Source organism: Artibeus jamaicensis, unplaced genomic scaffold, assembly GCF_021234435.1.
Source record: "Artibeus jamaicensis isolate MK-2021 breed Jamaican fruit bat unplaced genomic scaffold, CSHL_Jam_final contig_444, whole genome shotgun sequence".
Taxonomy (NCBI): domain Eukaryota; kingdom Metazoa; phylum Chordata; class Mammalia; order Chiroptera; family Phyllostomidae; genus Artibeus; species Artibeus jamaicensis.
Window position 1 is genome coordinate 2060182 of NW_026521831.1, and position 21915 is coordinate 2082096.

Below are 21915 nucleotides of genomic sequence, written 5' to 3' on the forward strand. Positions count from 1 at the left end.
ACGCAGGCAAGTGCCGCCCGAATTCCAGGGACCTGTACCCACAGCCCGGCCCGAAGAGATGCCGTCCTGTCCTCCAACCCCAGGGCTGGACTCCACGTGGCTGCCCCGTTCCCCGAGCCCCAAAACGTGGCCAGAACCTCTACTCACTGCCCCTCACCCCTACCCACGGTCTCAAGGCCCTGAACTTGGCAGGGGCCCCAGACGCCGGACACCCGAGTTCTGAGGCTGCGAGCGACGCCAATAGGAATGTGAGGGTCCCCCTCCACTTAATTCAGGAGCGGCCCCACCTTGGGGGCGCTCCCACAACTAAAAGTTCAGTCTGCGAATTTCACCGGAGTGCGGGCCCCGCAGGGCGGTGAAAGGGGATTAGAGCGCTGTCTACCCGCGCGTCGAACCGGGGGCGCAGCAGTGGAGCGCGGGACGGAGGGACCTCCGCCCGAAGGATGAGGCGGCGGTCGAAAGTACTGCACCTTCCCGAGACTTCCAGGCCGCGCAGGCGCGCTCAGGCGGCGGTTGGGGGAGGCGCGGGCGGCGGCCAGTGCGCAGGCGCAGGCGCGCGGCCGCGGCGGCGGTTGGGGAGGGTTCTTCCGGAAGGTTCAGGAGCCTTCTGGAAAAGGCGTCGCGCGCGCAGGGCGGGCCCGCGTCTATATAAGGGAGGAGCGGGCGCTGCGCGCCAGTTGCTTCTGCGTCGTCCTGCTGCGGTGTTCTTGCGGAGTCTGTGCGGTTCACTAGCCAAGGTGAGGGGGCGGTTGTGGGTCGGGGGCGCGGGGAACAGGGAATTCAGAGGGTGGGCGGTGTTTGTAGAGCGGTGGGCGTTAGTAGGGCGGCGGGGACTCTGGGCCCGCTGGCGTTGGGGCGGCCGCGGTCCGCCGGGAGGCCTCGGGCCTGCTGTGGGCCCACCTCCCCCACCCGCTTCGGGCCTTCCCGCGCGGTTGGCAAGCGGTGTGGGGCCCACCAGGAAGCGGGGCCGCCCCGGGCCCGGTGGGGACGCCGGTCGGAGCAGCAGCGAGGCAGCACGCACTGCCTGTTGGGGACTGGCTCGGGCGGCCTCGGGGCGCGCTCCCGACCGCCGCGCGGACGCAGGAATGAGGTCATCGCTTTGTCGGCGGCTTTTGGTGGATTTGGCTGCAGCTTAAACGGGGTTTTAGGAGTTCAGGGGGCCGCGCCGCGGGGGTCCCAATTGCTCGTGTCGCTGCAGATGCCGGAAGAAGCCCAGAACCACGACCAGCCCATGGAGGAGGAGGAGGTGGAGACGTTCGCCTTCCAGGCGGAGATCGCGCAGCTTATGTCGTTGATCATCAACACGTTCTACTCGAACAAGGAGATTTTCTTGCGGGAACTCATTTCTAATTCGTCCGACGTAAGTGTCCCACTTACCCCGTCGGCTTTTGGTTTCACATTCCCTGATCCTCCCAGGGGCACTCGGGCCTGATTGTGTGCGTTTTGCTAGGCCCTGGATAAGATCAGATATGAGAGCCTGACAGACCCCAGCAAGCTGGATTCCGGGAAAGAGCTGCACATCAACCTCATTCCCAACAAGCAAGAGCGCACCCTCACCATTGTGGACACGGGGATCGGGATGACCAAGGCCGACCTGATAAACAACCTGGGTACTATCGCCAAGTCCGGGACCAAGGCGTTCATGGAAGCTTTGCAGGCCGGCGCAGATATCTCCATGATCGGCCAGTTTGGTGTCGGGTTCTACTCGGCCTATCTGGTTGCTGAGAAGGTGACCGTGATCACCAAACATAACGATGACGAGCAGTACGCCTGGGAGTCTTCTGCGGGGGGCTCCTTCACAGTTCGGACCGACACAGGTGGGCATTTGGTGCGGAGGTGGGGCGCGTGGGCTCTGGACCCGTGTGGGGGGGGCTGTGAGGTCCCGTTGGAGTTCAGACAGGAGCTGGTGAGGAGTGATAGTGTGTAACCGCCTGACCTCGTGGTTTATCTCGGGGAGGCTGGGCGGTAACAGTGAGCCCTGTGGTGCAGACTGGCTTGAAAAGTGCTAGGTGTGGCGTGGAGACCTGAGGGAATTGTAGGGGTCTTTTTTTCCTTTCCGGGTGTGTTTTTTCTTTATTTGTTGTTGTTTTAGAAGAATGGGCAACGTGAATTGGGTTGCCTCTTCTCACAGGCCCCCCACCTGGGGATCTGGCCCCCAACTGAGACATGTGTCTTAATGGGGAATCAAACCAGTGATGTCTTGGTTCACAGGCCAGCACTTAATTCACTGAGCCACACCAGTAACTTTTTTTACCTTGATTTGGTCGTTGAGATTGAAATTGAACTGGTTTTCATTCTCTTTTTCAGGGGAGCCCATGGGACGCGGAACAAAGGTCATCCTGCACCTGAAAGAGGACCAGACCGAGTACTTGGAAGAGAGGAGAATAAAGGAGATCGTGAAGAAACACTCGCAGTTCATCGGCTACCCCATTACTCTCTTTGTAAGTGTCTGTGCAGCGTGTACGCAGACCAGGAAAGAGACCGGGCCACCCCTGAGTCTAAAAGGTCTGGTGAGGGGGCAGGGCCCTGGCTGCTGGCGTCACTGGCCCCTCGGAGGTCGGTGCTCACTGTCCCCATGGCCAGGGCCGAGTTCGCTGAACGCGTCGTGTCGATGAGAGGTTTCTTGGTTAACGTTTGTGGGCTACTTCGAAATTGCTGTAAAGTTTTCAGTGCTCTGGTTTATTTTCTTGTTGTAAAATGAGGTTTTTGTCTTTGCAGGTGGAGAAAGAACGTGATAAAGAAGTCAGTGACGACGAAGCGGAGGAAAAGGAGGAGAAGGAAGAGGAGAAGGAGAAGGAAGAGAAGGAGTCTGATGACAAGCCGGAAATCGAAGACGTCGGCTCTGATGAAGAGGAGGAGGAAAAGAAGGATGGCGACAAGAAGAAGAAGAAGAAGATCAAGGAGAAGTACATCGATCGAGAAGAGCTGAACAAAACCAAGCCAATTTGGACCAGAAACCCTGACGACATCACTAACGAAGAGTACGGGGAATTCTACAAGAGCCTGACTAACGACTGGGAGGACCACTTGGCTGTGAAGGTGAGTGGCCGCCAGGGGCTTCTAGGCCAGCCTGCACTTGCTGACCCGCTGACTCTGACTTAGCGTGTGTGTTTCATTCCAGCATTTTTCAGTTGAGGGACAGTTGGAGTTCAGAGCCCTGCTCTTTGTGCCGAGGCGTGCTCCCTTTGACCTGTTTGAAAACAGGAAGAAAAAGAACAACATCAAGTTGTACGTCCGCAGGGTCTTCATCATGGACAACTGTGAGGAGCTGATCCCTGAGTACCTGAGTAAGTGGGATCAGGTGTGGAGAATGGCCACTGCCGCTGGGGCTGTTAACGCCGTCAGCCTCAGGTGGTTAAAGCCCGTGGGGAGGGGCTGCCCGTCTTGGGGGGTTCGTGTTTGAGTGCTCTTGGTCCTTGGAGTGACGTTGGTCTGTCTTTCAGACTTCATTAGAGGTGTGGTGGACTCCGAGGATCTCCCTCTAAATATTTCCCGAGAGATGTTGCAGCAAAGCAAAATCTTGAAAGTTATCAGAAAGAATTTGGTCAAGAAATGCCTAGAACTCTTCACCGAACTGGCAGAAGACAAGGAGAACTACAAGAAGTTCTACGAGCAGTTCTCCAAGAACATCAAGGTTGGCACAGATGCTGGAGCGTGGGTGGCAGTGATGAGACTTCTCAAACTGGTAAGTTTTCCTAATGCAGAAAAAGTCTAAAGCCAGTGTTGTCTTGCAGCTTGGGATACACGAAGACTCTCAGAACCGGAAGAAGCTCTCGGAGCTGTTGAGATACTACACGTCCGCTTCTGGTGACGAGATGGTCTCCCTCAAGGACTACTGCACGAGGATGAAGGAGAACCAGAAGCACATCTACTACATTACAGGTGCTGGCTGGGGGGGGGCTCCTGTCATTTTTCCATCCATGCGGTTCGGCATGCACGGGCGGTGTCGGCCTGGGCAAGGGCATTGGTGTCTGTGCTGGTGGGATCTGGCCGAACAGGGAGTGAAAGCCCTTCCTGTAGGAAGTCTACAGGTAACTCTTCAACTCCAGGTGAGACCAAGGACCAGGTGGCTAACTCAGCCTTTGTGGAGCGCCTGCGGAAGCACGGCCTGGAGGTGATCTACATGATTGAGCCCATCGACGAGTACTGTGTGCAGCAGCTGAAGGAGTTTGAGGGGAAGACACTGGTGTCCGTCACCAAAGAGGGCCTGGAGCTTCCAGAGGATGAAGAGGAGAAGAAGAAACAGGAAGAGAAGAGGACCAAGTTCGAAAACCTCTGCAAAATCATGAAGGACATCTTGGAGAAAAAAGTAGAAAAGGTGCGTGTTTTCTTCTACCCGAATCTCCTAGTTTTGGACACTGAGAAGCAGCGTAAGGTTTTCAAAGTTGAGGCCACATGTGGTTCCTCCCTCATTGAGTTCCCCTCGTTAGTGATGAAAACCACCTGTCTCTGCTCAGAGACGGGTGTGGCTCCTACGGCCTCAGACCTGAGCCGCACGGGAGGGTGCGGAGCAGAGGCTTGGGGCCCCCAGTTCGCAGGTGCATAGTGTTCCCGGTCCATCAGTACTTGGGCTCCTTATGCGTCGCCTCACAGTCAACGCTTTGACTACACACACAGGTGGTGGTGTCAAACCGACTGGTGACGTCCCCATGCTGCATCGTCACGAGCACGTATGGTTGGACGGCAAACATGGAAAGGATCATGAAGGCGCAGGCCCTGAGGGACAACTCGACGATGGGCTACATGGCGGCAAAGAAGCACCTGGAGATCAACCCGGACCACTCCATCATCGAGACCCTGCGGCAGAAGGCGGAGGCCGACAAGAACGACAAGTCAGTGAAGGACCTGGTCATCCTGCTGTACGAGACGGCGCTGCTGTCCTCCGGCTTCAGCCTGGAGGACCCGCAGACGCACGCCAACAGGATCTACAGGATGATCAAGCTGGGCCTTGGTGAGTGCGCAGCCTCTGGCCAGAAGAGGGTCCCTCTTAGCTCTGGGAGCGCAGCTGGGGTCTCTCAAGCAGCTCAGGGTGTATTTCTCAGTCACACGTGGAAGGGGGTGGGGCGGGCCTCCCACTCTGCAAGCGCATAAATGCCAAAAGGCGGAGTGGAGACCAGGTACCTGTGTCTGCTGAGCCAGCAGGACTAGGCTGATGAGTGGGTCCCGCGGAAGCTGACTGGGGCTTCTGTCTCCACAAAGGCATCGACGAGGACGACCCCGCGGCGGACGAGAGCAGCGCCGCTGTGACGGAGGAGATGCCGCCCCTGGAGGGGGACGACGACACCTCGCGCATGGAGGAGGTGGACTAGGCCCGAGGTGGCCTGGCCTGCCCCGCCCACGTGTTCTGTTCTTTACCTTCATTCCTTTGGATGATATATTTTCAAGGACTGTTTTATTTTTGTTAACATTTAAAAACCCATACGGCATGACAGTAACTACTCACGGGAAGACAAGGCTTCTTTCCACTCGGTGTGATGCTGTTCCAGTGCGGACCCCAAGCAGAGCTAGTTCTCGTTCCACGTTAGTCTTGGTTTCACAGGACGCGGTTCTGTTCGCTGTGCAGTGTGTGTGGTCTTGACCGTCTCAGCTTCGTGGTCCTTGCTCTTTGGTTGTTGACATGTTGAGGTAAACAGCTTCTGTCCCCTAGGATCGACTCTGCACACCTGCTGTCCCCTGTAGTTGCCAGCTGCATGTACAGCCTCTAGACGTTAGTGAGCCACGTGGGCCGCACCGCGGGAGGGAGGGAGCACCTCTCCACAGGGCCGGTTTGTGCAGACGGTGCTGTGGCGCCGTCAGAAAGAGCTCAGAGTTTTGTGAATGGAAACGTAGTGCTCAACTCACGTTCTGCTTTAAAAGGTTGTGACAAATACACACAAGTTAAAAAGAAGTTGTGTGACGATGTCTTCTCCCACAGAAGTTGTGTGAAGTCTCCTCCCCAGGAGGCCATGGGGGTGAGGGGCTGTTGCCAGTGACAGGGTGGTCTCCGTGTGGAAGCCTGAGGGTCTCCCAGGGTGGTCTGCCTGGGAGAAGATTCAAGGGCAAAACTGGTGACTGGTAGAAGTGTTTTAATTTTTTTTCTTTAAGATTTTATTTATCTTCAGAGGGGAAGGGAGGGAGAGAAACATCAGTGTACGGTTGCCTCTCGTAGGTCCCCTGCTGGGAACTGGCCTGCATCCCAGGCGTGTGCCCCAACTTGGAGTTGAACCACGATCCTTTGATTCACAGGCCCATACTCAATCCACTGAGCTACACGAGCCAGTGCTTTTTTTTCCCTAGAGGGGAAGGGGGAGTAAGGAAAGGGAAACATCAGTGTGTGGTTGCTTCTCACACCCCCCCAACAGGGACCAAGCCTACACCCCAGGCCTGTCCTGTCTGGGAATTGAACCAGCGACTTTCAGTTCACAGGCCCACACTCAGTCCACGGAGTCACATCAGCAAGAGCTGCCAGATGGCGGGTGGGGGAGTCCCTGTGTCAGGTACTGCATTCCAGTCTGCAACACCTGTAGCTCTGGAATACCTTGGCCTCCGGAATGCCTCCAAGTTCTTCACCAAGTCCGCTCACTGCCCCAACTGCCCCCACCACTTGGTCCCCTTGGTGGCTTTTGTTGTTGAGCTGCAGACAGCACCCTCTGCAAAGGGTGGTGGCTGCCAGCTGAGCCGCAGGTGGGAGAGGAGGGTGAACATGGGGCGATGCTGGCGGCTGCCTTCACCCTTCACGGCTCCTTTTGCTGTACAGTTGACTTGAAACGTGGGGAACGGATCTCCAGGTTTTGGGTTCTGAGTCTAAGGCCACCTATGAAAGGGGCTGGTGACGCCAGAGGGAGCGTGGGCTCCCACGCCGGGGAAGGCCTGCTGTGCCTGGTTCTCGGTGGGGATCTATGGCCCGGTGCACACTTGACTGCACTGGCTTGCTCGCATCCCCAGAGCAGACGTGCTGAGGAATGGCTCCCATGGACACAGCAGTGTCCAAGTCCACGGGTACGGCGCCCATAGCATTTCTGCTGCTGTGCCCACTGGGGCTGCCAGCAGAGGAGTGGGGTGCACGGCTCCTGTGGGAGACGGGGATCCAAGGGCAACAGGGAGGTCTTGGAGGGGATGGGCAAATGGGGCCTCAGGAAACAACTTGTCGTCCCCCCCCCCCCCCCCAGTCACCAGAACAGTGTAGCACAAGGACCTGCAGGTGTCCCCAGGGCGCAGATGGGACCGCCCTGAAGGGGGCTGGCCCTGCCCAAGGGGTGAGACTCCCACCAGGTTTGCAACAACCGGGAGCCCCTCACCTGCTGCTGCTGCAAGGCCCAGTGCGGCCTCTTGTCTGTCCCTGTCGTCCGTGCCTTCCCATCGAGGTTGCAAGTTCCAGCAGAGCCCAGACAGCCTGGAGAAGAGAGTTCGTTCAGATCAGTGGGCGGTCTGGGCACCTGGTTAGGGAATAGACACATGAATTCCACAAAGATCAATATACAAAAATCCATTGAACTAGTTAGGGACAAGCAATCGTTCATTACATCTTTAAGATTTACAGTAGCATTAAATTTTACAAAAGGCTGCAGCACCTGGACAGAGCTAAGTTAGACACGTAGGGAGCTGGAGGTCCAGGCTGAGCCCCGAGAGTGCTCACATGCGGGTTCTCCAAGGCCTACATCAGGGAACCCATCTTCACCGGGGGCCACATCAGCCTGGCGGTAGGAACGAGGTGGAGGACCGGATTGGGCCTGCGGGCCTTACGCCGCCACCTGTGCTCCTACGTGAAAGGAGCCGGACTACCTTCATTTGCATAAAATGTTAGGAAGGGCAAAACCACATCAGAAAGGGGCTGAGTGGGTGGGGTTGATGCCAGGTTGGAGGGAACACTCACAAGTGCCCCAGCATCAGGTGGTTGTGCAGGTGTAAATATTTATAAAAGTCCATTGAACTTAAAATGGGTGAACTTAATGGTGTGCTGTCCCTAAATAGCAAAGAAGAAAAAATGAAGGAAGCAGTCCCCTGCCAGTCAGCAGTGTCTTGGAGTGAGCATTCCCGCTCTTGTCTGTCAGAGACAGACCCTCAAAGCTGGCTGCCATTTTCTAGGTAAGCAGCTTAGTGGTCCCAGCGTTAGCAAGTGTTCAAAACTGACAGCTATTACTTCCAAAGATGCAACTACTCAGGTGGGCCCTTTCCTGCCAGTTGTCCCATAAGGTCACCTTAGGTTGTACCACAGACAGTGTCCGGCTGTGTAGTGTCCTGCAAGTCCCAGTGTAAGCCACACCTCCTCCAGGAAGTCTCCCTGGACTACTCTCACCACCTCTCGTCCTCTGAACTTCCAGCTATCCCTAGTGGACGCCTACACATCAAGTTTTTATTGAACCCCTGCTAAGAACCAGACCATCCTGGCTGGTGTGGCTCAATGGACTGAGTGCCAGCCTGTGAACCGAAAGGTCGGTCGCTGGTTTGATTCCCAGTCAGGACACATGCCTGGGTTGCAGGCTGAGTCCCTAGTGGGGGGTGCATGACAGACAACCACATGTGGATGTTTCTTCTCCCTTCCTTCCCCTCTCTCTAAAAATAAATACAAATCTTAAAAAGCCAGCCAGTGCTGTGTGAAACTGGTGTCATGGGGGAAGGTGGGCAGAGGGACACAGCGATGGCAGCTACGGTGCAGGCCCTGAGCAGCCCAGTGGAGGTGTGAGGACAGCCAGGGGGGCAAGGTTTCAGGGAGCTCCTGGAAGGGGGTGACTGCTGGTGTGAAGCAGACCTCATCTCAACAAAGAGGGAGTGGGAGCCTCGCCGGGACCCTGCTGGAGAGCCCGGATGGGTGCCTGTCGGGCGGACTGAATGGCGAGAGAGCTGAGTCCGGACTGCGGGCTGCCCGGAGTGGGACAGCACAGTGGCAGCTCCCCTGGCCCGCGGCCAGTGCTGGTGGCCTCTTCAAAATAGTGGGGCAGCCCTGCCTGGTGTGGCTCAGTGGATTGAGTGCCGGCCTGCAAACCCAGGGGTGCTGGTTTGATTCCCAATCAGGGCAAGTGCCTGGGTTGCGGGCCAAATCCCCAGTAGGGGGCGCATGAGAGGCAACCACACATGGATGTTTCTGTTCCTCCTTTCCTTCCCCTCTCTCTAAAAATAAAGATTAAAATCTTTAAAGCCCTGGCTGGTGTGGCTCAGTGGATTGAGTGCTGGCCTGTTGCCAGTTCAACAGGGTTGCCGGTTCAATTCCAGTCAGGGCACATGCCTGGGTTGCAGGCCAAGCCCCTAGTTGGGGGCTTTCGAGAGGTGACCAGTAAATGTATCTCTCACACATCTATGTTTCTCTTCCTCTTTCTCCCCTCCTTTCCCTTCTCGCTAAAAAAATGTTTTTTTTAAATAATTTTATTTATTTTTCTAGACTTTATTTATCTTTAGAATGGAAGGGAAGGAGAGAGGGAGAGATATATCAATGTATGGTTGCTTCTCATGCGACCCCTGCTGGGAACTGGCCTGCAACCCAGGGATGTGCCCTGACTGGGAATCGAACCATGACCTTTTGGTTCGCAGGCCCGTGCTCAATCCACTGAGCTACACCAGCCAGGGCTAAAAAATGTTTTTTAAAAAATCTTAAAAAAAAAAATAGTGGGGCCTGTGCCCGCCCTGGAAAATGTCTTTGATGCCAGAAACAGAGGTGGTTTGGCAAGTCAGTGCCACCATAGCTTTGGGAGGCCCCTCCCTCCATCTCTCGCCCCTGGTGTCATCTCACGGGTAGGAAGCGGCATCTGGTTGACAGCCTGTCTGGGGGCAGATGGGTGCAGACTCGTGACTGGGTCTACTCGGCGGCCGCCCTGCCTCTCTGAGCTCTGGGTCGGCACTGGGTGGGTGTCAGGCTTGGCTCTGCTTCCAAAGGCAGGTCCTGGCCGGTCCTGGGTCTTGAGAACAGACCTCTGGGCCTCCCAAGCACTGGGATCGGTGACTGACATGCGGCACACACCCAAGTGTTTGTTCCTGAGTCAGCCTAAGCACACCCACGTCCAAACACTTTATCATGCAGTCTCTGATTTCTGCTTCTATCATTCTTTTATTCTGGAGGTTTCTGAACCCCCTCCGTCTCCCACAGGCCTCCTGAGGTTGGGGGTTCCAGGCCTCAGGCCGGTCACTCAGCCCCGAGGGGCCCTTCTCTCAGCCCTTTGTGCACTGCACCAGGCAACCCAGCCAGGCTGGTTCTCTGTGGGAAGATGTCTGAGGCAGACACTTTAACCCTTTCTGTGTGCAGTTCGGTGGTTTAACCACATTTAAAATGACGTGTGGCCTTTGGCAGTGTGTTCCCGGAACTGCTCTATACCCCGGAGATCCACCCCCCCCCCCCCCCCCGGCAAGAACTCGCCCGCCACAGCCTTCCCGCTGGTGGCCTCAGCATTCAGTCCTTTTCTTCAGAAAAACCCCTGGTGTCCTCTGCCACTCTTTGGGGGCATTTCCCACAAGTGTCCTGCAATGACAGAGTTTGCAGTCAGTCCTCCTGCCTCCCTGCTGCCTGTCCCCAGAAGCATGTGGCATTTGTCAGCTCCAGCCCGGTGCACCTGGTACACACTTATGGAGCTGAATGAAGAACTGGTGCAGACAACTGCCTTTGCCCCCGTCCTGTGGGGACGGCGATTTGTTCACATCATTTTGTAAAATACAGGAAGCTTTTGTTTCCTTTTCTAAGCCTCCGAGGTCTGCCCCAGCCTCTGAAAGCGGGACGACGGATTCTTCAGGAAGGAACACCACCTCGCCGCCCTGGGAGGAACGTTCCAGGAAGCGGGGCTTTTGGGGAGCCACGGGGTATTAACGGGGCCATTAGGATCCCAACGCGGAGTTCACGGTGACTCAGCTCACAGAGCCGCTCGTCTGCCCAGAGCGCCGGTCTGCCTGGACCGCACACGCCTCCCTTTGAAAGCACTTCAGGGCCTCAGCACTTGGCCAGTGAGTGTTCCAGAGCTGGGAGCGGATTCCAGATCAAGCACTGTCCATTCTTAAATTCCAGGTTGAAAACAAAAATCCTAACAAATCTGAAGGAGCAAGAATGGGGACTTCTGGCCAAGACGGAGGCGTAGGGAGACACACTGTGCCTCCTCCCACAACCCAAATAAGGACAACAATTTAGAAACAAAAAAAAAAACCTAACCAGAACTGACAGAAAATTGAACTGTATGGAAAAGTCCAACAACCAAGGAGCTGAAACAGACACAGTCACCCAGACCAGTAGGTGGAGCAGAGTCGGGGGTTGAGGCACAGGAAACGGTGACCCCAGGCAGACCCCAGGCGTGGGGTGGCAACGGGCAGACCCAGCGAGGTGGCGATTGAGAAGCGGGGCACCATGCGCAAGGTGGCTGGCTGACCAGGAAGCGGCCCCACATTCACACACAGAGAACTGGGGAGCAAGATGGACCGTGCAACCCAGGGTCCCCGTGCTGGGAAATGAAGCCTCAAAACACCGATAGAAAATATCTGTGGGAGTTGAGGTGCCAGGAGAGACTCCCAGCCTCACAGGAGAGTCTGTCGGGGAGACCCACAGGGTCCTAGAATGTGCAAAGGCCCACCCATGGGGGAATCAGCACCAGAAAGGTCCAGTTTGCTCGGGGAAAGCTGCAGAAGGGACAGAGAGCAGAGAAAGCACCACTGTTCCCTCTTAGACCCCTACCCCACACACAGCACCACAACCCAGCAACTGGGTTGTCCCACCCTGGTCAACACCTAAGGCTCCACCCCTCACTATGTAACAGGTGCGTCAAGTCAAAAAACAGTGGCTCAAGGTCCTGGCTGGTGTAGCTCAGTGGATTGAGCGCAGGCCTACAAACCAGATGATTACAGTTCAATTCCCAGTCAGGGCACATGCCTGGGTTGCAAGCCAGTTCCCTGCAGGCCAGTTCCCAGCAGGGGACACATGAGAGTCAAGCATACATTGATGTTTCTCTCCCTCTCTCCTTCCCCTCTAAAGATAAATAAATATTTTTTTAAAAAGTGGCTCAAATGGAAGAACAGATCAAAGCTCCAGAACAAATACAATAAGTAACGAACAGATAGCCAACCTATCAGATGCACAGTTCAAAACACTGGTTATCAGGATGCTCACAGAATTGGTTGAATTTGATCACAAATTAGATGAACAAATGAAGGCTACGCTAAGTGAAATGAAGGAAAATACACAGGAAACCAATAGTGATGGAAAGGATACTGGGACTCAAATCAAAGGAGTGGACCAGAAGGAAGAAAAAATGGCCAAACAGGAAAATATGAAGAAACAAGAATGAAAAAAAATGAGGAGAGACTTAGGAACCTCCAGGATATCTTTAAACGTTCTAACATCCGAATTATAGGGGTACCAGAAGGGGAAGAGGAACAGCCACGAGTGGAAACCTTATTTGAACAAATAATAAAAGAGAACTTCCCCATTCTGGCAAAGGAAATAGACTTCCAGGAAATCTAGGAAACTCGGAGAGTCCCAAAGAAGTTGGACCCAAGAAGGAACACACCAAGGCACATCATCATTACATTAGCCAAGGTTAAAATGAGAGAATCCTAGAAGCAGCATGAGATAAAGAGAAAGTTACCTACAAAGGAGTTCCCATCAGACTGTCAGCTGATTTCTCAAAAGAGACCTTATAGGCAAAAAGGGGCTGGAAAGAAGTATTCCAAGTCATGCAATCCAAAGACCTACATCCAAGATTGCTCTATCCAGCAAAGCTTTCATTTAGAATGGAAGGACAGATAAAGTGCTTCTCAGATAAGGTCAAATTCAAGGAGTTCATCATCACCAAGCCCTTATTATGTGAAATGTTAAAGGGACTTATCTTGAGGAACAAGTATGAAAGACACAGGGATGAGGACTGGGGGGGAGGAAATGGGAGGGAGGTGGGGAGCACGGGGCGGGGGGGGGCTGGGATAGGAGAAATAGACAAAAAACTGTACTTGAAAAATAACTAAATAAAAATTTTTTAAAAAGGGACTTATCTAAGAAAAAGAAGATAAAAAACACGTATAGTAAAATGACAGCAAACTCACAATTACTAACAGCCACACCTAAAATAAAAACAAACTAAGGAAACAACTAGAACAGGAACAGAACCACAGAAATGGAGATCACGTGGAGGGTTAGCAACAGGGGAGTGGGAGGAGGAGGGTGGGGAAAGGCACAAAGAATAAGTAGCATAGATGGCAGGCAGAAAATAGACAGGGGGAGGGCAAGAATAGTTTGGGAAATGTAAAAGCTAAAGAACTTAAGACAAGTGGACATGAACTAAACGGGAGAAAGTGGGAGGGAGAGGGTGTGCAGGGTGGAGGGGAATGAAGGGGGGAATTGGGACAACCATAATAGCATAATCAATAAAACATATTTTCAAAAAGAAGGAACAAGGGACAGACCAGCTTTCTGCTTGTTAAATGGTGGGGTGGATGGAACCAGAGCCCCCACAACACCCCCGCCTGCCCCAGCTTTTGAGGCATCTCCTGGATTGCATCGCCTGGCTTCCCCTGTGAGCACTTCACCTGTCCTCAGCCATCTTTGCGACTCAGACACACTCCAGGTACTCGGCACCAGGATTAAATGCCCGAGTCAGAACAAGACAGGATGCTCCTTCTAGCCAGTTCCGCTCAGCACGGCACTGGAGGTCTCGGAGCCAGGGCCATCCGTCAAGAGAAAGAAAGAGTCGACACCCTCACTCAGGAGGGGGCGGAACCATTTCTCTCTGTGCATGGCATGGTCTTGTAGGTAGAAAGCCACGGCTCTCACCACGCCTTTCCTCCCTCAGGCCTGCGTGTGGACTCGTCTCTCCCAAACTCTAAGGGTCCCCGAGAGACTTGCAACTGGGGGAGCAACAGGCAGTGGCGGCTTGTCCAGGGCTCACCCCCTGGTCCGTGTCCCAGGCCCCTCATGTCTCTGACTTCCCAGAGAGCTGGCAGCAGCCCGCCTGGGCTCACTTCCTCCCTGTAACGTTTCTGGGGAACCCAAGCAGCCCCTGCCTGGGCACTGCGGTTACTTCTTCTACCCCGGGCCCTTCCTCTGTTTCTGCGTCCCCGGCCTTAATGACCATACTCGCAAAATAAAAAAAAAATAGGAAGAAAATTGTAAGGACCCCCCCACCCCATTAGAACAGTTTCATCGAGGTTGCAGGACACAGGATCAGTATTCAAATTCAGCTGTATTTCTGTACAATGACAGTGAATAATCCCAAAACAAAACTAACAGTTCTATTTTTATAGTGCAATTTTGTTTATTGATTTTTAGAGAGAAAGAGAGGATGGGGGAGGGAGAGAAAGAAAAACATTGATCTGTTGTTCCACTTATTTATGCATTTCCTGGTTGAGGTTTGTATGTGCCCTGACTGGGGATTGAACCTGCAACCTTGGTGCACTGACATGATGCTCTCACCACCGAAGCTACTCTGCCAGGGCAAAATCAGTTCTATTTTTACAATAGCATCAGACATACTTAAAAATAGCCCGGTCTGGGTGGCTCAGTTGGTTGGGACCTGGCCCTGTGTTGTGGGCTTGACCCCTGGTGAGGGCACATGCAAGAGGCAAATGATTTGTGTTTCTTTCTCATGTCCATGTCTTTCTCTCACTTCCTTCTTCTCTCTCTAAAATACATAAATATAGCCTCAGGCAGGGAATAAAAAAATACCCTTAGAAATAAATTTAACAACTTCCGCCAAGATGGAGGCATAGGTGGATGTGCCGTGCCTTCTCACACAACCAAGTTTAGAGACAACTAAATATTAGCAACAGAAAACACAGCCAGAACACAGACAATTAAACTTTTCGGAAGTCTGTTAACAACAAATTCTTCAGCCTGACCGGTAAGGGGCGAAACCAGCGGCTGGTGAAGCGGGGTTGCACAGGAGGACTCGGTCAGCCGGACTCAGGCGCGGAATCCAGGCGCAGGGTTGGACCTAGTGAGCGACCGAGCGAGCCACCAGGTGAGCGACCGCGGGGGAGACAGCGGGGGAGCGGTGCTGCGTGTTGACTGTGGTCGCGCATTTGTGCGCGGGTGGACAGGCGAGGGAGTGGGCGATTGGACCGGGGCCCGGGGGGTCCCCGCGGCAAGCGGCAGTGGAGGGCGCCGCCATTTCCCTGCTCTGACCCCACCTCCACATACGGCGTCATAACCCAGCGACTCTGAGTGGCCCGGCCCTGGTGAACCACCTGAGACGCTAATCCTCACCCAGCTGTGAGAAACAGCAGAGGGGGCCGCCATTTCCCCGCTCTGACCACGCCCCCACATACAGCATCACAACCCAGCAACCTGGGAATCCAAGGCTCCGCTCCTGGTACTTAACGGGCGCGAACAGAACACAAATGGCTCAAGAAGATCTCAAAGCCCCAGAGCCCATAGATCTAAGCGATGAAGAAATAGCAAAACTCTCAGACGCACAGTTTAAAACACTGGTCATCAGGATCCTCACAGAACTGGTTGATTATACCGACAAATTAGACAAATATATGAAGGCGAAACTAATTGAAATGAATGGAATTGCACAGGACACCAATAGCGATGAAAAGGAAACTGGGACTCAAATCAATGGAGTGGAACAGAAGAAAGCAAATAATGGCCAAACAGAAAAGAGTCAAGAAGCAAGAATTCAAAGAAATGAGGAGAGTCTTAGGAACCTCCAGGACATCTTTAAACGCTCCAACATCCGAATTATACGGGTACCAGAAGGGGGAAAGGCACAGCCACCAGTGGAAAACTTATTTGAACAAATAATAAAGGAGAATTTCCCCAATCTGGCAAAGGAAATAGACTTCCAAGAAATCCAGGAAGCTCAGAGAGTCCCAAAGAAGTTGGACCCAAGAAGGAATACACCAAGGCACATTATAATTACATTAGCCAAAATTAAAATGAAGGAGAGAATCCTAGAAGCAGCAAGAGCTAAGGGGACAGTCACCTACAAAGGAGTCCCCATCAGACTGTCAGTGGATTTCTCAAAAGAGACCTTACAGGCAAGAAGGGGCTGGAAAGAGGTATTCCAAGTCATGAAATCCAAAGATCTACAACCAAGATTGCTCTATCCAGCAAAACTTTCATTTAGAATGGAAGGACAGATAAGGTGCTTCTCAGATAAGATCAAATTCAAGGAGTTCATCATGACCAAACCCTTATTATATTAAATGTTAAAGGGACTTATCTAAGAAAAAGAAGTTAAAGAAACATGAACAGTGAAAGGACAACAAACTCACAGTTATTAACAACCACACCTAAAACAAAAGCAAACTAAAAGGACAGCTAGATCAGGAGTGGAAACATAGAAATGAAGATCTCAAGGAGGGTTAGCAACAGGGGAGTGGGAGGAGGAGAAGGGGGGAGAAGGTACAGAAAATAAGTAGCATAGACAGTAGATAGAAAATAGATGGGGGGGGCAAGAATAGTATGGGAAATATAGAATCTAAAGAACTTGAGACACATGGTCATAAACTAAAGGGGGGGAATGGTGGGGAGGGGGGTAGGGTGAAGGGGAATGAAGGGGGGAATAGAACAACTGTAACAGCATAATCAATAAAAAAATTAAAAAAATAAAATAAAATAAATAAAATCATTAAAAATAAAAAAATAAAAATAAAAAAAGAAATAAATTTAACAAAATAAATGTGTCACTCACATTCTGAAAACAAGAAAACCTGGTTCTAACGAGAAGCCCTATTAAAGGACAAGACACCCCACACTCCTGGACATAAAATTGTTCAGAGAGCAACACTCCCCAAGTTGATCCGCAGATTCAACACAATCCTCATGGAAATCCCGCCCCCCTGGCATTTTTTCCCCAGAAACTGACAAGCCGAATCTAAAATTCACATGGAAACTCTAGGGACCCAGAAGAGCCAAACAATCTTGTAAAGGGACAAAGTAGGAGGATCTACTCTTTCTGACTTCAAAACATTGCTTTAAAAATAGCTCAGTGGATTGAGCTCTGGCTGTGAATCAAAGGGTCAGGGGTTCAATACCCAGTCAGGGCACGTGCCTGGGTTGGGGGGAGCACGTGACAGGCAACCGCACATCGACGGTTCTCTTCCTCTTTCTCCCTCCCTTCCCCTCTCTCTAAAAATAAAAATCTTAAAAAATAATAACTGACTGACCAGCTGAGTTCATCATTAATTCAAATTTGTGGCAGTTGCGGAAGACTGGGACTGAAAGTGAGTGAGGAGGGGGATCCTAACTGCGATGTCCGCGGTCAAGGAGGGCTTCCCGGAGGGGGTGCCAAGCTAGGCCGCCAAGGGTAGTCAGGTAGGGGCGGGGTGAGGGTCCATGGCGGAGGAGTCGGAAGAGGTGGGCCAGGCGGCCGCCCGGGCCTCGGGAAAGGGCTCGGACGCCCCAGGCCTAGGAGAGGCCCTCGAGGTTTTATGGCAGCATTAGAGCCCGGAAAAGGCATCCCGGGTCACGCGTGGGGCACTGACCGCGGGCCCGGCAGGAGGATCTGCAGTTTTGGGAGGGCGACGCGAGCCGCGTTGCCGTGGAAACGCCTGTGACGTCACGCACGCAGGTCCCGCCAGACCTCGCTTCTGGCCTCGGGACGATCCCAGGGGCGCAGAATGGACGCGCCTTTCCGAAGGTGAGCGCAGGGAGTGCGACCCGGGCACCCGCATTCGGACGCGGCCTGCAGGTCCAGCCTCACCGGAGCAGACTCCCGTGGCCCCAGATTAGTGACGACACCCCTTCTCGGAGTCACCCTCACGCCCCAGTTCCTTGCCCCCGGGAGGTGGAATAGGGGCCGGGGAAACTTCGGCCCCGCCCCAATCTCGGGCAAGTGGGCGCCGCCGTTCAGGCCACCTGCGCCAGCCAGGTGGGCCCGCCTCGCGAGAAGCACTGCCTCCTGTGGCGGCCGTCCTCGCGGGGGCGGGGAAAGCGCTTGTTAAAGCCACGTGGGCGGGGATAGGAGAGGGGGTGTCTCCTGCAGAAAGAAGGGGCTCTGAGGCTGCACAGCCGAGCTCCTGCGTGGTCCCTGCCCCATAGGGGTGTAGACATTCCCCCTCAAGAGGGTAGGGGGTGTCCTTACACTTCGGGAAAACATCACCCCCCACTCCACTCTGTGAGGGGGGCCCTGCCATGCAGAGTGAAGATGGTCCCCCTCCCTCTGATGCTGAGGTCCTTGCTTGGGAGACCCTGGTGTGAGGTGGGGGGTGATGGGGTGATTTCCTCCAGGTACGAGGAGGGACAGGGAAAGGGTACCCCCAGGGCGGCAGTGGGAGGGTGGCCTGGGGGCACCCCAGGGACAGCACCCAGCCTGCGCGGGGGCAGTGTGGGCCCGCCCATTCCCCGGCCCCCAGGAGAATTCCAGGGCCCCCGGGACCAGCCTGCGGTTAACCGGCATCGGCCGGCACAGCTCCTCCGCGTTCCTCCGAAGTGTTACTTGAACCTGTGGTTTCCTTCAGGGCGCCCAGGTTTTCGGCGTCTCAGGGCCGCACTGGAAGAAGAGTTGTCTTGGGCCACACGTTAAATACATTTTGCAACATGTAACCCCCTCCAAAAAAATATCCTATTTTTAGTAAATTTACGATTTTGTGTTGGGGTGCGTTCACAGCTGTCCGCGGACCGCGGGTTGGACACCCCGGCTAAGCAAAACGAGAGAGACCCCGCGGCGCGTGCGCGCGGCCCCGCAGCCGGAAGGGCCCTCCCCCCGCGGGGGTGGAGCTGACTCCGCGGGGAGCCGGGCGCTCTGCACTGGCCGTTGCGCTCGGCTGCCGGGCTACACGGGGCGGGCCGCGTCCCAGCCGCTTTTTCCCTGTAAAGCTCCGTCCGCTTTGTCTTGAACATGAGTTGCAAGTGTTGACCTTTTTTCAGGTGGCCCAGGGACAGGAGATTGCGGAATGGGAAAAAAAAATCCACTGTCATTCCTTTTTAATTTGTTATATCAGAAAAATTGGGTGGGGAGCAAGGGGCGGGGGAGGCTGGGATGGGAGAAATAGACAAACTGTACTTGAAAAATAACTAAATTAAATTAATTTAAAAATTAAAAAATAAAAAATAATAATTAAAGAAAAAGAAAAATTGTACCAAAGAAGTGTGTCAAAATAACACCTAGTACCGTACGAAGGCTTTTCGCCTTAAATACTAACATGGGAAGAAAGGAGAAGGAAGCAGAGAAAAGATGGGCTTTGCGCACAAAATCCAGGCCGGACCGCTTCCCCCGGGGCGACCTCACCCCCCGACCTCCCCGCAGTGAGCCGGGCCGGGCGGTGGGGGCGGTTCCGGTCTAGGGCTCCGTCGGAGACGGAGTCGGTGCGCACGCGCTTCTCGTTGGAAAAGAGGCGCCGCACGCCGTCGTCTCCTCAGTCTTCCAGGCCTGCGGCTCTGCCCGCTGCGCGTGCGCTCCGCAGCCGGCTCTCTGGCTTCACGAGCCGCTGCCCCGAGTGACCGCGACTTCAGGTGGGAGCTGGCGTGTCCCCCCAAGGCCACTCCTGGGCATGAACACAGGAGCCGCCTTGCGCGCTCGGGGAGGACGGTCCCTCCTCGGCACCGAGGGGGCCGCTCTGTGGACTGTTGGAGGCAGGCATTTGGTCTGTAGTGTTTTTGACAATAGTTTTGCTATTTTCCTCTAATTAAACAGTCTGTTTACAAAGTGAACTTTTTAAAAGCTTCACTAGAAAAATGTGCCAAATGTTCACCTTTTAACAAATGTTAGATGCCCACTCCTGTCCTCCATTTGTTTTGCTTTTGGGCTTCTCATCCTTCTGCCTCACAATCACAGCTGTGTGAAGTTGGGGGCCAGGATGGACAAGGGGTGGGGCCATGATGGGCAGGGGTGGGGCCACGGTGGACAGGGGTGGGGCCATGAATGGGCAGGGGTGGGGCCAGGATGGACAAGGGGTGGGGCCAGGATGGACAAAGGGTGGGGCCATGATGGGCAAGGGGTGGGGCCAGGGTGGACGGGGTGGGCCAGGATAGGCAGGGGTGGGGCCAGGGTGGACAAGGGGCACAACAAAGGACTGGCAGGAGGTTGGTCATCTGCTCCCTAACTTTTCCATTTTAAAACTTCAGGTAATCAGGTTATGACTTGATACCTGTGAGGTCAGTCTAAGAAAAGGACTTTTTCTCAGGTGGGGGGAGGGCCCTGGGGATGTTTCTGGGTTTTGCTGTGTTAAAGCTCAAACATAAGGTCAGAAGACGATACCTTTTTTTTTCAATTTTTAAATTTATTTATCTTAGAGGGGAAGAGAAGGAGAGAAATATCAATGTATGGTTGCCTCTCATGCATCCCCTGTTAGGAACTGGCCTGCAACCCAGGCATGTGCCCTGACTGGGAATCGAACCGCAGTCATTTGATACGCAGGCTCGTGCTCAATCCACTGAGCTCCACCAGCCAGGGCAGACAACGATACCTTTAAAAACTGGACCTTTACCTCCACCCAGACTTTCTTTCCTTTTACTCTGTGTTTCCTACCAGTCGGGGTATTTCTCCCCACATATTGGACATAGTGTCACTTTAAGTGACTGGCATTCCGGTGACTAGAACTGAACTCAGGGTGATTCTGGTCCCGCTTGGCCTTTGCCGTGCTCGGGGCTTCCGTGCCGGACTCCAGCCCAGACTGGAGGGTCTCTCGCTCGTCACAGTGCAGACAGTGCCATGATCTGCTCTTGCTCCTTTGCAGTTCAAATGGAAAGGACGAATTCTTTAAGATCATGGCATTTTTCTCAGAGTTCCAGCCCCCGTACTTGACAGGGCGTCTTGCTCTCCCGAGGCTGCCCTGACGAACGGCCACCAGCTGGGTGTCCCCTGGTCTGGGGTCCTGAAGTGCAGGGGTTGGGGGTTCCCTCTGGGGACTTCGAGGGGCAGTCTGTTCCAGAGCTCTTCCCTGTGGGAAGAACCTACCAGAGACCCTAGAGAGGCTGTGCGTTGGGGTCCGGGAGTGTAGATCAGGGAGATGAAAACTGGGGTCACCAGCCCTGGCCGGTGTGGCTCAGTGGATGGGGCACCGGCCTGCAAACCAGTCACCCATCTGATCCCCAGTCAGGGCACAGGCCTGGGCTGCAGGCCAGGTCCCAGGAATGGGTGCATGAGAGGCAACCACACATCGATGTTTCTCTCCCTCCCTCATCTCTCTCTAAATATAAAATAAAATCTTTAAAAACAAACGGGCCACCAGAGGTAGTGGGTGGAGCCTTGAGGCCCCAGGATCCCTGAGTGCGGAGCATTGCTCAACCATGTGAGCGTCATGTTGGAAAGTTGCTTGGAGGTAGAGGTTTGGTGGCTCTTGGGCCGAGGTCGTGACCTCTGAACCCCTCATTAGGAACATTTCAAATTCAGGGCACGAGAGAATCGTTCTCCCAGCCTCTAGGACTGGCTACGCACTGCCGTCCGTGTCTTGCCCCTCACGCCTCCCTCACCAGCCTGTGTGCTCACCAGGAATTCCAGCTCCCGGGCTGTGGCTGAGCTGTCCTCTGGGGGGGCAGGGGGGTGTCAAGGACTCCCAGGGGGAGCAGGAAGGGAGGGCTGCCCGGGAAGAGGCCAAATGAGACACAGTTCAAGGCAGACGGGATCCTGGGAGCAGAAAGCCAACTCCCAGCCCACTTCGACCTTGGCCACGAAGAATTACCGAGGTTGGTTTCATAGGGTGACCGCAGGGGTGGACGGTCTTTGTCTCAGAGGACCCTCCCACAGGTCTGCGTAACAAGAGCACTGAGTCCCGGAGAGTCCCTGCCTGAGGGGTTTTGACTGTCACGTTGCTCTGCCTGAGGGCCTGCTGAGGTGCTGGTGGCTGCGTAGGGTGGAATAGTTTTTCTTTGTTATTTACTGATTTGAGACAGAAACTTCGAGTCTGTTGTTCTGCTCACTAGAGCACTCACTGATCGCTCATTGTGTGAGCCCTGACGGGGGACCAAACTCCCATCTGGACGGCACTCCAACCCCGGGGCTGAGCGGTTTGTTCTAACCGGGCGTGTGAAGGGCCTTTGGGTGAGAAAGCGGCTCAGACGCCCTTTGACCTGGTGCCCACCTGCTGCTCTGG

General features: G+C 54.2%; 2 protein-coding genes across 7 annotated transcripts; one reads left to right on the forward strand and one right to left on the reverse strand.

Annotated features, from left to right (window-relative positions):
• The first annotated feature begins 626 nt into the window (after window positions 1-626).
• On the forward strand, window positions 627-5887 carry HSP90AA1 (heat shock protein 90 alpha family class A member 1). The gene is made up of 11 exons (XM_037130322.2): window positions 627-737; window positions 1199-1360; window positions 1451-1817; window positions 2308-2441; window positions 2719-3039; window positions 3122-3287; window positions 3444-3634; window positions 3735-3882; window positions 4050-4318; window positions 4618-4951; window positions 5200-5887. Exons 2-11 carry the CDS (start codon window positions 1199-1201, stop codon window positions 5307-5309), a joined length of 2202 nt encoding a protein of 733 aa, XP_036986217.1. The 5' UTR covers window positions 627-737; the 3' UTR covers window positions 5310-5887.
• LOC119037990 (uncharacterized) lies at window positions 5610-18557 on the reverse strand. Of its 6 annotated transcripts, none has more exons than XR_008391790.1 (3): window positions 18327-18557; window positions 7278-7415; window positions 5610-7049 (listed from the first exon to the last, which is right to left on the reverse strand). XR_008391790.1 is itself a non-coding variant. In XM_053666030.1 (3 exons), the coding sequence occupies exons 1-3, from the start codon at window positions 17554-17556 to the stop codon at window positions 6234-6236; spliced, it is 366 nt and encodes a 121-aa protein (XP_053522005.1). In that variant the 5' UTR covers window positions 17557-17770; the 3' UTR covers window positions 5610-6233. The 6 variants fall into 6 exon arrangements, 2 of the variants coding, with proteins under 2 accessions (XP_053522005.1, XP_053522004.1); XR_008391792.1 differs by having other exon boundaries at window positions 18466-18553; XM_053666030.1 differs by lacking the exon at window positions 18327-18557 and adding an exon at window positions 17368-17770 and having other exon boundaries at window positions 5610-6272.
• Window positions 18558-21915: the final 3358 nt, after the last annotated feature.

Coding starts and splice junctions, on each gene's coding strand:
- HSP90AA1 (XM_037130322.2), top strand. CDS start 1,199: ATGCCGGAAGAAGCCCAGAACCACGACCAGCCCATGGAGGAGGAGGAG. Junction 3,040..3,121: donor AGGACCACTTGGCTGTGAAG/GTGAGTGGCCGC, acceptor GTTTCATTCCAG/CATTTTTCAGTTGAGGGACA. Junction 3,288..3,443: donor GCTGATCCCTGAGTACCTGA/GTAAGTGGGATC, acceptor TCTGTCTTTCAG/ACTTCATTAGAGGTGTGGTG.
- LOC119037990 (XM_053666029.1), bottom strand. CDS start 17,556: ATGCGGGTGCCCGGGTCGCACTCCCTGCGCTCACCTTCGGAAAGGCGC. Junction 7,416..17,367: donor ATCCTCCTGCCGGGCCCGCG/GTCAGTGCCCCA, acceptor TTCCCTAACCAG/GTGCCCAGACCGCCCACTGA. Junction 7,050..7,277: donor GGGCCTTGCAGCAGCAGCAG/GTGAGGGGCTCC, acceptor CGTCTCCCACAG/GAGCCGTGCACCCCACTCCT.